We start from the raw sequence: 14,130 nt of genomic DNA, 5'->3' as shown, positions 1-14,130 counted from the left end.
TCAAACTATGTAGATAGAAGAAAACTTTAAAACAAAAAACCCCCTCAAAACTACATTGATCTCCTTAGATAGGTTTTTACAGTCATGGAATAACAGAATTATCTGTGAAAGCATAGTTTAAACAAAAATAGCCTTTCGAATTTTAAATATGAGAGTAGAAACAAAAACCTCAATAGATGGCTTGCAAGAGACTGTTTCCCGAAAGTAAGGGGGCTTGAGAAATTAGAGATAGGAAATATCAGAGAAAAGTGAAGAATCAAAGGATCAGTCCATGAGGTCCTTTAGTACTGAAGGAGGTGAGTTTCTAAATAGGTAAAGTCCATTGAATGGGTGATGCAGTGGATGAATAATAGACAACTGGGAAATTTCAGAACATTGAGGATAGAAGGAAGAACCTGGAAGCTTCCAGTCTGAAAAAACAGGTTGGGCAAAGGAATCTGAGTGGCTTCAGTCTTCACATCAAAATTATAGGCTGACAGGAGTGGGCACTGTCTTCAGGATTCTGAAGGAAAATGATTTCCAACCTGGAATTCTTTACCTAGCCAAAGTGTCAAGTGTGAGGATAAAAATATTCTCAAATTCACCATGTCTTAATATTAATCTCCCCTGCATCCTTTTTCCAGAAGGCATGGGAGGATGTACTTCGTAAAAATAGGAAGTACATTAATTAGGAGGAAGACAGGATATAAGAAATAGATCTAAATACAGGATGGGGCTTCCCTGGTGGCACAGTGGTTAAGAATCCACCTGCCAATGCAGGGGACACAGGATCGAGCCCTGGTCCGGGGAAGAACTCACATGCCGCGGAGCAACTAAGCCCGTGTGCCACAACTACTGAGTCAGCGTGCCACAACTACTGAAGCCTGTGCACCTAGAGCCTGTGCTCTGCACGCAAGAGAAGCCACCGCAATGAGAAGACAGCATACCACAACAAAGAGTAGCCCCTGCTTGCTGCAACTAGAGAAAGCCTGCGCACAGCAACGAAGACCCAGTGTAGCCAAAAATAAATAAGTAAAATAAATTTATTAAAAAAAAATACAGGATGGAGGCGTTGGGAACTATAGGATGCTAGTGAAAGGATAGCATAGAATGACAGATGTGTATTATGTGAAGTGACAACCACTCCAGACTGGAACAGATCAGAAGGCTCAGGGATAGTCTTCAAGATGAAATGGATGTGTCTGAATTAACATTTTGAGAAAAAAAATTTAGGAAACTAGTGGAAGATTGAGTTAGTGACAAGTATAGAGAAAACAAAGCAAAGACAATAAGACATTTATTAATTAGTGGGAGAACAAAAGGTTGTGCTTTAAAGGGAAAACAATCGTAGCTTGTCACATGGCTTAGTCTTGAATTGCGTTTGCAGAGTCATAGTAACGTAAAGACTGAATTTTTCTTTTTTTTTTTTTTTTTTGCGGTACACGGGCCTCTCACTGTTGTGGCCTCTCCTGTTGCGGAGCACAGGCTCCGGACGCGCAGGCTCAGCGGCCATGGCTCACGGGCCCAGCCGCTCCGTGGCATGTGGGATCCTCCCGGACCGGGGCACGAACCCGTGTCCCCTGCATCGGCAGGCGGACTCTCAACCACTGCGCCACCAGGGAAGCTCAAGACTGAATTTTTGATCTAACCCGGCGGTTATCAACTGCGAGTGATTTTGCTCCCCTCAGGGAACTTTGGCAGTGACAGGAGATCTTTTTGGTTGTCACAGCTTTACTGGAGAGTGCTATTGACATCTAATAAGCAGAGGCTACGGATGGTGCTAAACACCTACAGCACACAGGACAGCTCCTCTCAACATACAATTATCAGTTCCAGGTGTCAATAGTGCTGAAGTTAACACACTAACCAAACTAAGATATCCTTTTGTTCGGAAGATGGAGAGATGAGAATGGTGTGTAGAATGAGAGTGGGAGGACTGGAGTTGTTTATTCTTCAACTTCCATAATGGAAATCAATAGAAAATGTCCCAAACTGAGAAAATAAGATATAGCAGACAGGTGTTTTTTTTGAGACTTGGTGTAAGTTAAATAAAATCAGATAAAAGAAGGCTAGTTTTTGCAGTGCTTTTTGTCTTTGTGTATCATCTACTGGCTAGTCTGAGACTTGGGCAGTGGTCTGTCTCATACATCGTTCCGCTCACAAAGTGTGTGGTATGCTGTTTGTATTCTAATCCAAGTTTGTGCGGTTTGGGGTTGAGCCTCAGAGTTCATAAACAATTTCGTGGGACCATTTTCCTGAGCTGCTCCTTTTCTGCTATCTCCCTGGTACTTCTTGGCTCCCCTTTTTGAGGAAATTGAATATTGAAAAATGGCAAAAATGGAAAGACGCTCTACCACACATTTCATGTGAGTCTGCTCATGCCTGGGACCAAGCAGCTGGAGGTTAGAGGTAAAATAAGCAATGGATGTTGGCCCTAATCTCTTGGGACCTCCCACCTCTTGCTATTGGAGAGGAAGGTTCCCGTCCATCAAAGTTCTAGTCTCTGTGGATCCCTGTTACAGCCACTGTTGCTGCCAAGTCTAACCAGTGTGGCATTGCTTGGGCTCTGGGGCGTGAGAGAATGGAGAAAAGAGAGGAGAAATTTCCCCTACTGTCTCTGAGTGTTAACAGATTCCTTTCTTGATCCTTGAGGGCTTTTGGAGGTCACTTCTAACCCCCAATCCAGCTAGGGGATATTGGAGGGTGAAAAATGGTAAATTTGAATATTCGTCATCTTCCCCAATCTTTCTCCTGCTGTTTACTTTTCATAGTCCTCAAACAGCTGCTCCATGTATTTTGTCCAGGTTTTATACGTTTTATGGGAGGGACAGAGTGGAGTGTGCTTACTCCATCTTACCTTTCAAAGATAAATTGTAACTATCAGTATGTCACTGTAAGTATATGAGACAATTTGCTAGACTATGGGAATAAAAGTATACAAAGATCTCAGTGAAGTAATTTGGAAGAGTTTATGGACAGTAATAGTAAAAATTAGATAATTACTAGAATGGGGAAGTTGAAAGAGTTTGTAAATCTGTTCAGAGGAGTCTGATATACCTATATAGGAGATACAGTGTTAAGTCATGAGGGATGAGTTATAAGTTTGCTAGATGGACAAGAGAAGGGAATAGATATAGTATGTGGATGGCAATTTAGGACATTACTAAGAATTAGGTATCACTGGGTATAAAGAACCTTACAGAGTGATAGAGGCTGTGCAGGTGAGCAGGCACTGGATCTTGAATGCCGTATGGAAGAGCTCAGATTTTTATATCTTACATTATGCCATTAATGCTGCATGTTACATGTCTTGGTTTTAGTGTAGATGCAGTTTTAAGCTCCTTTCCTCATTGTTTTTCTATATTGAATTGTAGATTATTGTACATACATTTGTCTTAACATTTACTTATTCAGTCCCCTATTGGAATGCTACATTATTTTTATAATTTAAAAGCATTTTTTTTTTGAGGTTTGATTTGAAACTTGAAAACAACAAAGAACATTTAGCACCACAGCTAGTGAATAGTGTAAGTGATCAAACTGGGTGATGCTATTTTTAATTTTAGAAAATGACTCTAAAAACCAGTGGATTTCTTTTATGTAGTTCAGTCTATCTCTAAAGGTCGCTAGAAAAAAAGATTACAAAAATGCTAAGTGTGGAAGAAGCTTAATGGTGGTTGCTTAATGAGTCCTGTAGATCACAAATTTTGACTTGTTGCATAAAAAAGGGGTTAATTATCTTAATCATATATATACATATGTGTATTTAATATAGTGCACACTTATACTACGTATTAAAATAAATGTCCCTTCCTCCCTCTGAATGTACTTGGAAAAGACAATTTAGGTTTTTTTAAAAGTGAGTGTATTTGAAAGTTATTTTGAACTCAGGTTCTTCAGATGAGCTTTTTGGGAAATCTGGTTTATTAATGATTTCTTTAATTTTTTTGGTAATACTTTAAATATGAAGATTAAGCAGCTAACATCTTTTCTATTTGAGTATATGAATATATTTGCATATATTCTTTGAAAATGTTACCAGACATGGGAGGGAATCCTAGTGGAGTTTGTTTTCTTGCTCACCTTTAATTTATTGTTAGAGAGCTCTTAAGTTTATCTCTGTACTTGTGAACAGAGGGTAGATGGCCTCTTAAAAAAATTCTATTATGAATGAGATATATGTGATATCTCTTATTTATTATTTTTTTTAAAGACTCATCTTCCCTGTAGTAATTTCCTGCCAGGTTTGCTTCCTTGATCAGTACTGCTCTGGGTCCCCTGGGTCCCTTTTCTATGTTGGTGGGTCAGGAGTGAAGCAATTAAAAAGGTTAAAATAAATTGTTATGGTTTGTAAATGTAATTTTTGTATGTTTTTTGTTTTTGACAGCCGATTTATTTTGCATATTCCCAGCGAGGAAAGAGACAATGCTATCCGAGTGTGTTTTCAGATTGAACTTGCCCATTGGTTTTACTTGGATTTCTACATGCAGAACACACCAGGATTACCTCAGTGTGGGATAAGAGACTTTGCTAAAGCTGATATCCTTTTTATTACTTTAATGAATGTCTTTCATTCTTATTAATAAGGTATTTTAGCACAAATTTTCTTTTGCTTGTCGTTGAGATTTATAACCTTTTAGATAAAACATACTTGATTTCTAAAAATTGTCAAAAATGTAAAACATATATATATGGTTTGTGCCTGATTATGGTAGGCACAGTCTGATAGTACAGTTGTACCTTGGTATTTATGGGGATGGTTCCAGGACCACCCCCCTTCCCGCAGGATACGAAAATCCATGGATGCTCAAGTTCGTTAGACTGTGTAAAATGGCAAAGTATAGTCAGCCCTCGGTATCTGCAGGTCCTACATCTGGATACTGGGGGGCCAACTGTATTCTTATTTTTATGTTGAGGACCCCCTAAAATGTGCAGTGATCATTAGAATTTGATTTTCTTTTTTTTTCATATGTAGCTAGCCTATTTCTAGAACTGATCTGTTTTTTACATTTCTCTTGCTTTTGCACTTAACTGGATGATCTTTATTCAGATTACTACCTTTCTGGGATAGAAATTCTTAAATAATTATTGAGTACTTGCTGTTTTCAAAGCAGTTTTTGGGTCTGTGGCAAATTCAAAGAAGTCCTTGCCTTTAGAGAAGCTTTTGTTCCTCCCTATTTACAAATAAAATAGAAACTTTTCATCATTTATTAATTATAAGATTGACATGAATATTTAAGATTATAAAAGAAGCTATGTCACAAGGCAAAAAAATTGATGAATTGCTAATGTTTCTTATACTAAGTGTTTTTAGAATTTGGCAAAAGGTGGAAAGGTTTTAGGCAAAGCTATATTTTAAGGGAATATAAAATTTTCTAAACAGGCTGGAGTGGGGAATATGTTGCAGGTAAAGAAAAGGGACTGAGCAAAATTGGAGAGTTGGAAAGGATAAGAGATATTTTGGGAAGTAAATTATTTTGCATTGAGTTTCTTACAGGGATACAAGAGAGGATATGGATGGAAGTTGTATAGGGGGAATTTGTGGGGTTTTAAATCCTGAGCCAAACTGCTTTGATTTTTATTCTCTAGGTCATTGTTTTTAACCATAAATCATGTGCTCAGATGCAATTGTACCCACAAGTTCACTGTACTATGCTAGTCGGAGTAGGGTGGAGTGGGGATAGGTGACCTAAAATAACCCTCATACTCAGCTCCCTGTGCTTTTTCTTGAGCTGTATGAAATAAGGAACCCCTTAGGGCTCTGTAGAAAATGGATGAAACTCTGTTTATTCTGCATTACTGTTAACCATTGAAAGTTTTTGAGCAAGGCTAAGTTAAGAATATTACTCAGACCATTTGAAAATGGTATTCAAAAAAAACTTATTTGGCAGGACAGGTTGAACCACAAGGACTGTTAAATACTTGAGATATGGAGCAGTAAGGTCCTGAACCATAGTAGAGGGACTACAAAGAAAAGACAGAAGAGACAAATTTCAGTGGCAGAAATGCTCAAGCTGTTTGACAGATTAAATATGGAGAAGTAAATGAAAAAATCAAAGGGGAATAGAAGTACCACTGAGCACTGTCTTTGTTAAAGTCTTGGTAGCAGGTTTTATGAAGAAATCATAGAAGACTTTGCTTTTAAGGAGCTATAAACATGATTAAAACAGGAAAGTTGTCTTCTGCAGTTTTGGTCTGTTTTCATAGACTTAGGGTTCTACCAGAGCAACTATACATACTTTGGGGTTCTGGGTAAGATTTTGTGTGTGTATGCACATGAGTTTTAAAAACTTTCCTTGTTACTAAAAAACAAAAGCCTCTGTTCTAGTTAAGTTTCTTTTAATTCATTTATATGGAGGAAAAAACTTTTATTGCTAGTGTGGTAGACTTCATTCAATAATTGAGTGCTTCCTCTGTGCCAGGCGTTGTGCAGTGAACAAGGTAGATTTGGTTGCTGTCTTCAAGAAGATTACAGACAGAAAAGGACATGATTACACTGCAGTCTGTTAGGTTTTGATAAGGTAGCATAGGGTTCAGTAGCGAAGAGACTAATCCAACCCAGATTTGGAATTAGATAAAAGTTTTCTTTGGAGGAAGGGTCTTGTAGGCCATGTTTGTTTGGACTTTATCCATAAGAGTAATAAAAGAATACAGGAGATTTAAAAAAAAAAAACAACTTTACTTTTGGGAAAAAATTTTAACTTACAGAGAAGTTGAAAGTATATTACAATCAACTGCCATTATACCCTTTTTATGTATTCACCCATTGTTAGCTTTTTGCCATATTTGCTTTATTTCTCTAGGGGTGTTTTGAAAGAAGCTCTGCAATAGTGTAGGCAGTGAATTGGAGGAACATGAGGTTGGAAACCTAGTTAAGATGCTATTTCATTAATTTATGATTGAGAAATGGAAACCTGTGGTAGAAGTGAATAGAAAAGATTAAATTTCAGTGGTATTTAGGAGTAAAATTTGTCTTAACTTGGATGTTTGAGGAAAGGTGGAAGAAGGAATCGAGGATGGTATCCAGGTTTCTGATTTGAACAATTGAGTGGGTGGGTGTGCCATTCCATTTGTAGAAAAATAATGGAGGAGAAATTTTGTGGGGAATGATGGGCTCAGTTATGGACATGTTGGTTTGTGGTACCTGTGGGATATTGAAGTGGTGAGACTATGTAGAATAAAAGTTAATAGTATGAGCTCTGGAGCCAGATTACTTGGGTCGCCATCCCCCCTTTGCCATTTACCAGCTGTGCAACCTTGGGCAAATAGTGGGGCTTTTCTGTGCCTCTGTTTTCTCTTTTGTTAATTTTGCATGGTCTTGTGATTTTTCTTCAGTAAGCACTCAGCAGTGTGGGTACAGAATGGCTGTCCTGGACTTGATACTGGGTTGAGGTTTTACTAGGGAGCTGTATTCAGAATAGTGGGGCAAAGAAATTTTGGATATTGCTTAAGACATTGATTAAAGTGATGGACCATATTGTTTAGGGAAGGAAACAAAAGCAGGAGGGTGCTAATATGGAGAAAGGAAGACAGTCAAAAATAGATGTAGAATAACAGTATATTGTGAGTAATTAGAAGACTGCCGTAGAAAATTGTGGTCACAATGTTTTATTCTAATCAAAGTACTATAATAGTTCTATTGATGGCAAGGTCCAGAATGTTCCTGTGGGAATTGGTCCCAGAAGTGGGCATGGAATACAAGGAACTGAGCCTGGAGCGTGAGATGAGTTGTTCTTGGGGAGATCGATATCATCTATGATAATGGAAGGATGGAGATTACCATCTAAATGATTGTCTATCATTAGAGCAGATTTTTCATGTTTTTGCAAAAATGTTAGAATAAAAAGAGTATATAAAAAAATCACTGAATTGTTAAAAAAGAAAGAGGATATATGTAATACAAGTAGATATATGTGCTTAAAATTTCTTACATTCTTCATGTAATCAATGTAATCTTCTATCTTTCTCTTAGAACTATTGTGTAGGGCCCAGTAACCCAGATTCAAGACGCAAAATAGTAGCCAAGTAGTGATTTTAGTAAAAATTAGAAAGATAATTAACATTACTCAGAGCATGTCATAGGGTTTTTTAAATTAAATACATTGTCTCATTAAATAAAAATGGTATTCAAAAACTTTCCACTCCCTTGTTTGAATTACTTTATGTACTCCTGAATATGGAAGAGGATTGAAGAGTTGTCATTGGGGAAATTGATGTCATTTTGGATTGGGTTCTGTTATTTGCTAATTGTGTGGACTTGAGCAAGTACTTTTCAACATTAATTCCAAGTGTATCTTGAACTGTAGTTGGTTGGTTTATCAACTCACTCATTTTATGGTGATTTGGGGATAGGAAAAAAGTAGGTAAATGAAGAGTGTAGATAATTTCCAAGGTTTTGTCAGTTGATTTAATTTCTTTTGCTAAACCTTTGTTTTTGTTATTCTTTTTAAAGAAGTTGTTTAATGGGTAGAAAAATGAGATAACACTTCTCATTGAGAAGTGTTAATGAGATAAAATGAGACGTTGATGCACCTTGAAGTTATGAGGAACATTGTAGGGAGAAGGAAGAGAAAGAAAAAAAACTAGATAAGTGTCTTCCTCTTTGAATTATTGGAAGTTACCTATATTCCTGGGGTATATTCATATGTTTTTTTCACTATGGTTAAATTTTTAATGGAAAAAATGTCCATTTATTTTAAATTTATAATTAGATTCAAAAAAATCTGTGGTGACTTTAAAACACATAAGGGATTTTACTGAACATCTCAAGCCAGACTTTTATTGAGAAATAGCTTCCAGAATTCTAGCAAGCTGTTGTATAACCATAGGGCTTCATGGAATAGTTAGTATTATATCCATAATTTATTCTTTTTTTCCCCCTCCCTAAATAAAGGCAAGGAGTGTTTATATTGAGATTAATCTACTGCCTGTCTTTTAATTACAGTGTTGTTATAGATGGTTGACTTTTTTGAGCTCTTTGAGAACCTTAGTTCTTACTGCAACTATAAAACCAAAGCAAAATTTTAAACACAAAGCTGTAAAACTCATAAAATTAGTTTTCATAAAGTGAATTTAATGTGATGTTTTTGTTTAAACCAAACTACTAGTCACAATGTGAATATAATGCTGTCTTAAAGGGTGTTTTGATGTGCCTGTACTACAAGTTTTCCCAGAACCTTTCTTTATGTGTTATGACACCTTCCTTTCTGTGTTACAATGAATATCATTTGACCCTAATACACTATTTGCATATTACTTTTTTTCTGTTTTTAGTAGCCCACAGCAGTTAAAGTACTAGTGCCAATATGGTCTCTAAAATCAAGTAGTGTAGTACTTGATGGATGAGATCATCCAAATGATTGAAAGTATGCTCATATTACATGCCTTTACATTAACATAAAAATGAAAAGACAGAATATGTAAGTTTTCATAGAGGACTTGAAGACCCTTGAGAATGTCCTCCATTTGAGAAACGCTATCATAAATTATAATTTTCCGCACAGTTTTCATAATAGTGCTTTAGTGATGAGGCATTTGGTAGCATGGAGTATTGGAAGCCTGAGCATATACTTTACAGGTTTAGGTTTTATTTACCTTAAAAAAAACCTTACTTTATTCAGCCCAATTTTGGGGAGGCATACCCAGTTTCTTTTGAAACAGGCCATACTTTCCTTAAAACCCATATTTACCTTTCTCTATAATCCTTAATAAATCTTCATCTTAAAAATGTTTTAAATTATGGAAGCAATATATATACATGGTAAAGAAATTCGGCAGTGTAATATGTCATCCCTAGTTCTGCTTCCCAGAGTTAGCCACTTCCACTTACTCTTTTTTTTTTTTTTTTTGGCCTTGAGGCTTGTGGGATTTTAGTTCCCGACCAGAGGTTGATCCTCTGCTCCCTGCACAGGAAGTGCGGAGTCCTAACCACTGGACCACCAGGGAATTCCCACTTTCACTTATTCTGATGGTTCCTAGCTCTTACCAGTATATGTGTACTGTGCTTATATTTCTTGCTGTTAGTTTCAGTATCTGTTGACTCTTAATATGATGAATTCGACCCACTTAACGAGAATTATTCAAAGTGTTCACATGGTCCTGAATTTATTTGTGTTAACTTAGGGAGCCAGAGTATTTGAGTATTCACAATTTACTTGATTCGTGTCTAGGCCAAATGCAGAAGTTAGCAATGGCTTGTTCAAGAGAAAACATGTGAAAAGACAAAAGCAAGAAGGATAAACTTAAGTGAGGTGAAGATATGAGTAATTTCATGTAAAATACACAGTTGATTTAAATAGATCTCTTTATGTGTATAAGTGCTTAAGCTGTATTAAGGGAGAAAGTAGCTTCCTTAACACAATGTATACTCTTCAGTCATTGTCCATTTTTGCTGCCTCAAGGTGAAGATGTGGAAAAAATTTTGGATGAATGGAAAGAATATAAAATGGGAGTGCCAACATATGGTGCAATTATTCTTGATGAGACACTTGAAAATGTGAGTGAGAGTAATAAAAGATTTTTAGTGAAATGGTGATCAGCTGTTTTCATCCTAATATGTTGTTTTTATAATGTTCTGAACTGAGGTTTTAAAAATATACTTAGATTTTTAGGGATAAAAGGCCAGATTTTGTATATTTCATCTGCATTCTGGGTCTTAATAATTTATACTTGTTGCAGCATGGCTTATTGCAAAGGAATCATTTGATTTTTGAAGAAATACTTTAAAATGGACAGAATACCTTTCTTTACAGGAAAAGTAATAGTATATTTAGCTTCCTGAAAGATAGTTAACCAAGTAAAATTATTGGTGATAACAGTTACCTGAAGTAAGGAGAAAAGCACTTTTGGCTTTTAGAAAGGAACATGGGAAAGGAGGGCAAGTTTTATTTTTACCTCTGATTGTTTTGTAGGTATTACTGGTTCAGGGGTACCTAGCAAAATCAGGCTGGGGATTTCCAAAAGGAAAAGTAAATAAAGAAGAAGCTCCTCATGATTGTGCTGCTAGAGAGGTGAGTTATTGCAGTTTGAAACAGTAACATTTGGTGGTTATGCTTTGAGTGTGTTTTTTTAGCCATGGAGACTAACTTGTTTGGATCATTTAATCCTCTTTCCAGAACTTGACTGCATGAAGTAACATCTTTTATAATGTAACTGTTGATTCATTTGTCCACATCTGTCATTTATTCTTCTCTCATTTGTTTCCATTTTCTTTCATTGTTCATTTTTTATTCTATTATTTAACTTTTTTTTTAGATATCTTCTCCACCTTTCCTTTTAGAATTGGATTTGTTATTGGTTAAATATTTTGGCTTTTATAACCTTTGTTTTATGTTTATATTCTTGGCTTCCAGACAAATGCATAATTTGGGCTTTTCTAAGAAATTTATGTTTGTTGCTCAAAACCCACTCTAGCTTCCTCCCACTGCCTGTAGGATCAAGTTTAATTAAGTATTGAAACTCCCTCCCCTACCCCCAACACAAAACTTAGCCATTCCTAAATTTATCTTTCTTTATTCATAGTCAAAAGAATGAATTCTTTGGTCTCTGAATTTGATTGATTTGTTTCAGCCTCTAGGCTTTTGTATATGTGATTTCCCTACCTGAAAGGTCCTGTCTTCTTCCTGCCTATTCAAATCTTATCTAGATATGTTTCTAGACCCAACTCAAATAACTCTTTTTCCCTAAAGGACTGCCACCAACTAGCTCTATATACAGGGCCTGAGTTTCTTTATTTGTAAAATAAGGAAGTTCATTCTTCTTTAAATTCTGTTTTTTTTTTAAAAATTAATTTATTTGGTTGTGCTGGGTCTTAGTTGCGGCCGGCAGGCTCCTTAGTTGTGGCTTGCCAGCTCCTTAGTTGTGTCACTTGGGCTCCTTGGTTGTGGCATGCGAACTCTCAGTTGCGGCATGCATGTGGGATCTAGTTCCCTGATAGAACCCAGGCCCTCTGCATGGAGAGCACGGACTCTTAACTGCTGCACCACCAGGGAAGTCCCTAAATTCTGTTTATTTTAAAATGTAACCAGTCAGCTGTAGCCCACAGTAATCTGAACTTTAATACCAATTGCTGTCTTTATCATTCGCTTGGCCTTAACTGTATAGTACCTTGTGATATACTGTATACTGTATTCTTATTTATTAGTTCCTAATCATTTATAACATTACACCTTGTCCTTGACATTTGAGAAGTTGAGCTGTGAGGAAGTATGATAAAATGGAAAGAGAACTGGCCTAGAAGTTGAAAGGTTTTTGTTCTAGTATAGCTTTAGTATATGTTGTTCAATAGCCTAGAGACTTCGGGCAAGTCTCTGTAAGACATAAAATGTTTTAAAATTATTTTTTTGGCTGTGTTGGGTCTTAGTTGCGGCACGCAGGATCTTCATTGAGGCATGTGTGATCTTTTTTTTGTTGTGTGCTGGCTTCTCTCTAGTTATGGCGTGCAGGTTTTCTCTTCTCTAGTTGTGGTGCGTGGGCTCCACGGCGTGTGGGCTCTCTAGTTGAGGTGCCTGGGCTCAGTGGTTGTGGCACGCAGGCTTAGTTTCCCTGCGGCATGTGGGATCTTAGTTCCCCAACCAGGGATTGAACCCGTGTACCCTGCATTGGAAGGCGGATTCTTTACCACTGCAGCACCAGGGAAGTCCCAGATATAGCTAGAAACAAGATCTTCATAACTAGAAGTGATATCTTTAGAATCTAAGCTGGTGGTGATTGAATTTTGAGATTTTTTTTTTTTTTTGAGATGGCAGTATGTATTTTGTGACATATTTGGGTCTCTTGCCTTATTTATTTTTTGACTCATTGTTTTCCTGTGGCAGTGTTCACTGCTTCATTTAAGTTTGGGTATAATTATTAGTGGGGGATAATAGTTAAAATTCTTATAAACCACTAGTGGTTATTTGCTGTAGAAAAACTATTAGTAGTTATTTACTTTGGAGTAAGATTTTGTTGTTGTTGTTTGTTTTTTTTTGTGGTACGCGGGCCTCTTACTGTTGTGGCCTCTCCCGTTGTGGAGCACAGGCTCCGGATGCGCAGGCTCAGTGGCCATGGCTCACGGGCCCAGCTGCTCCGTGGCATGTGGGATCCTCCCGGACCGGGGCACGAACCTGTGTCCCCTGCATCGGCAGTCGGACTCTCAACCACTGCGCCACCAGGGAAGCCCTGGAGTAAGATTTTAAAAATGATTGAAAATGCTGCATTTTAAATTGAGTATGGAACAACTTATCTAAGCAAGTATTTGCAACAGCGTATAGACAAAGCTTTTTCTGTACAAGTAGGTGAAGGTTTATGCCCACCCTTTAAAATCGAAAGCTATTTAGGAAGCAGGTGAGGAATTGCCACATCCTCTAAGAGCTTTTCCTTTCTTTTCTGTAGATGGCAGGAGATGAAACAGTACTTGTAAAGTTTTCCCTTTTTATACCTTCAATTTTTGTAGTCATCTTGCTTATAAGGAAGGACAAAATGGGAACCATAGCATCCTACTTAGAGGAATTGATCTGTAGATCTTAAACATGGAGTTAGACTAGTCCTACAGTAGTGAGATAGTTGTCCAAGTCCAGAAAAGATAATAACTGGAATAACAGAAATTTAGGCTAAATTGTGTGAAATGAGCTGTCTCTGGAATTGGATCTTCTTGGAGGAATCAAATACCTAACCTTGGAAAAACTGAAGAATGACCCTAGACCCAGGAGTGCTGGAAACCTCCCTCTGATGAGTTTTATGCACTGTATTATAAAGAGTCAGGATGATGCAGAAATAGGATATTCAGGGTAAAAATGTAAGTTAACCTGTGAACTGAGACAGTTTTCACTTTGGTTTATCTTGTTGTTCTCTGCTCTGGGATACTAAGATAAAAAGTTGTCCTATCTATGTGGTGCTGATTTCAGTAATGACTGGATCATTGTAATTTGTAAGAAAGTAAATAAAATTTATTCTTGGGGCGATGGGAAGTGGGAGAATGGAGTGCGGATTGTAGGATCTAAAGAGAATCCTGTGGGGAAAGATACAACCATTATGGGAAATTGTTATCTCCATTTTACAGGTGGGGGTAACTGAAACAGCAGTTTAGTAACATGCTCACGGTCTTACAGTAAGCAGCAAAACAGAGATATTTGGGTATTTGGGTTCTGGAGTTGATGTTCTTGACTGCTATAT

At 37.1% G+C, this 14,130-nt stretch overlaps 1 protein-coding gene across 1 annotated transcript in view; it reads left to right on the top strand.

Annotated features, from left to right (window-relative positions):
* DCP2 (decapping mRNA 2) overlaps positions 1 to 14,130 on the top strand; it is a 50,376-nt gene that overhangs the window by 15,552 nt on the left and 20,694 nt on the right. Inside the window, exons 2-4 of the mRNA XM_065874515.1 lie at positions 4,367 to 4,518; positions 10,347 to 10,474; positions 10,890 to 10,988. Coding sequence (XP_065730587.1) covers positions 4,367 to 4,518; positions 10,347 to 10,474; positions 10,890 to 10,988 — 379 coding nt within the window. The remainder of the gene's footprint in view (positions 1 to 4,366; positions 4,519 to 10,346; positions 10,475 to 10,889; positions 10,989 to 14,130) is intronic.

Source organism: Phocoena phocoena, chromosome 3 (assembly GCF_963924675.1).
Source record: "Phocoena phocoena chromosome 3, mPhoPho1.1, whole genome shotgun sequence".
Taxonomy (NCBI): Eukaryota; Metazoa; Chordata; class Mammalia; order Artiodactyla; family Phocoenidae; genus Phocoena; species Phocoena phocoena.
This window is presented reverse-complemented; position numbering and strand designations above follow the sequence as displayed.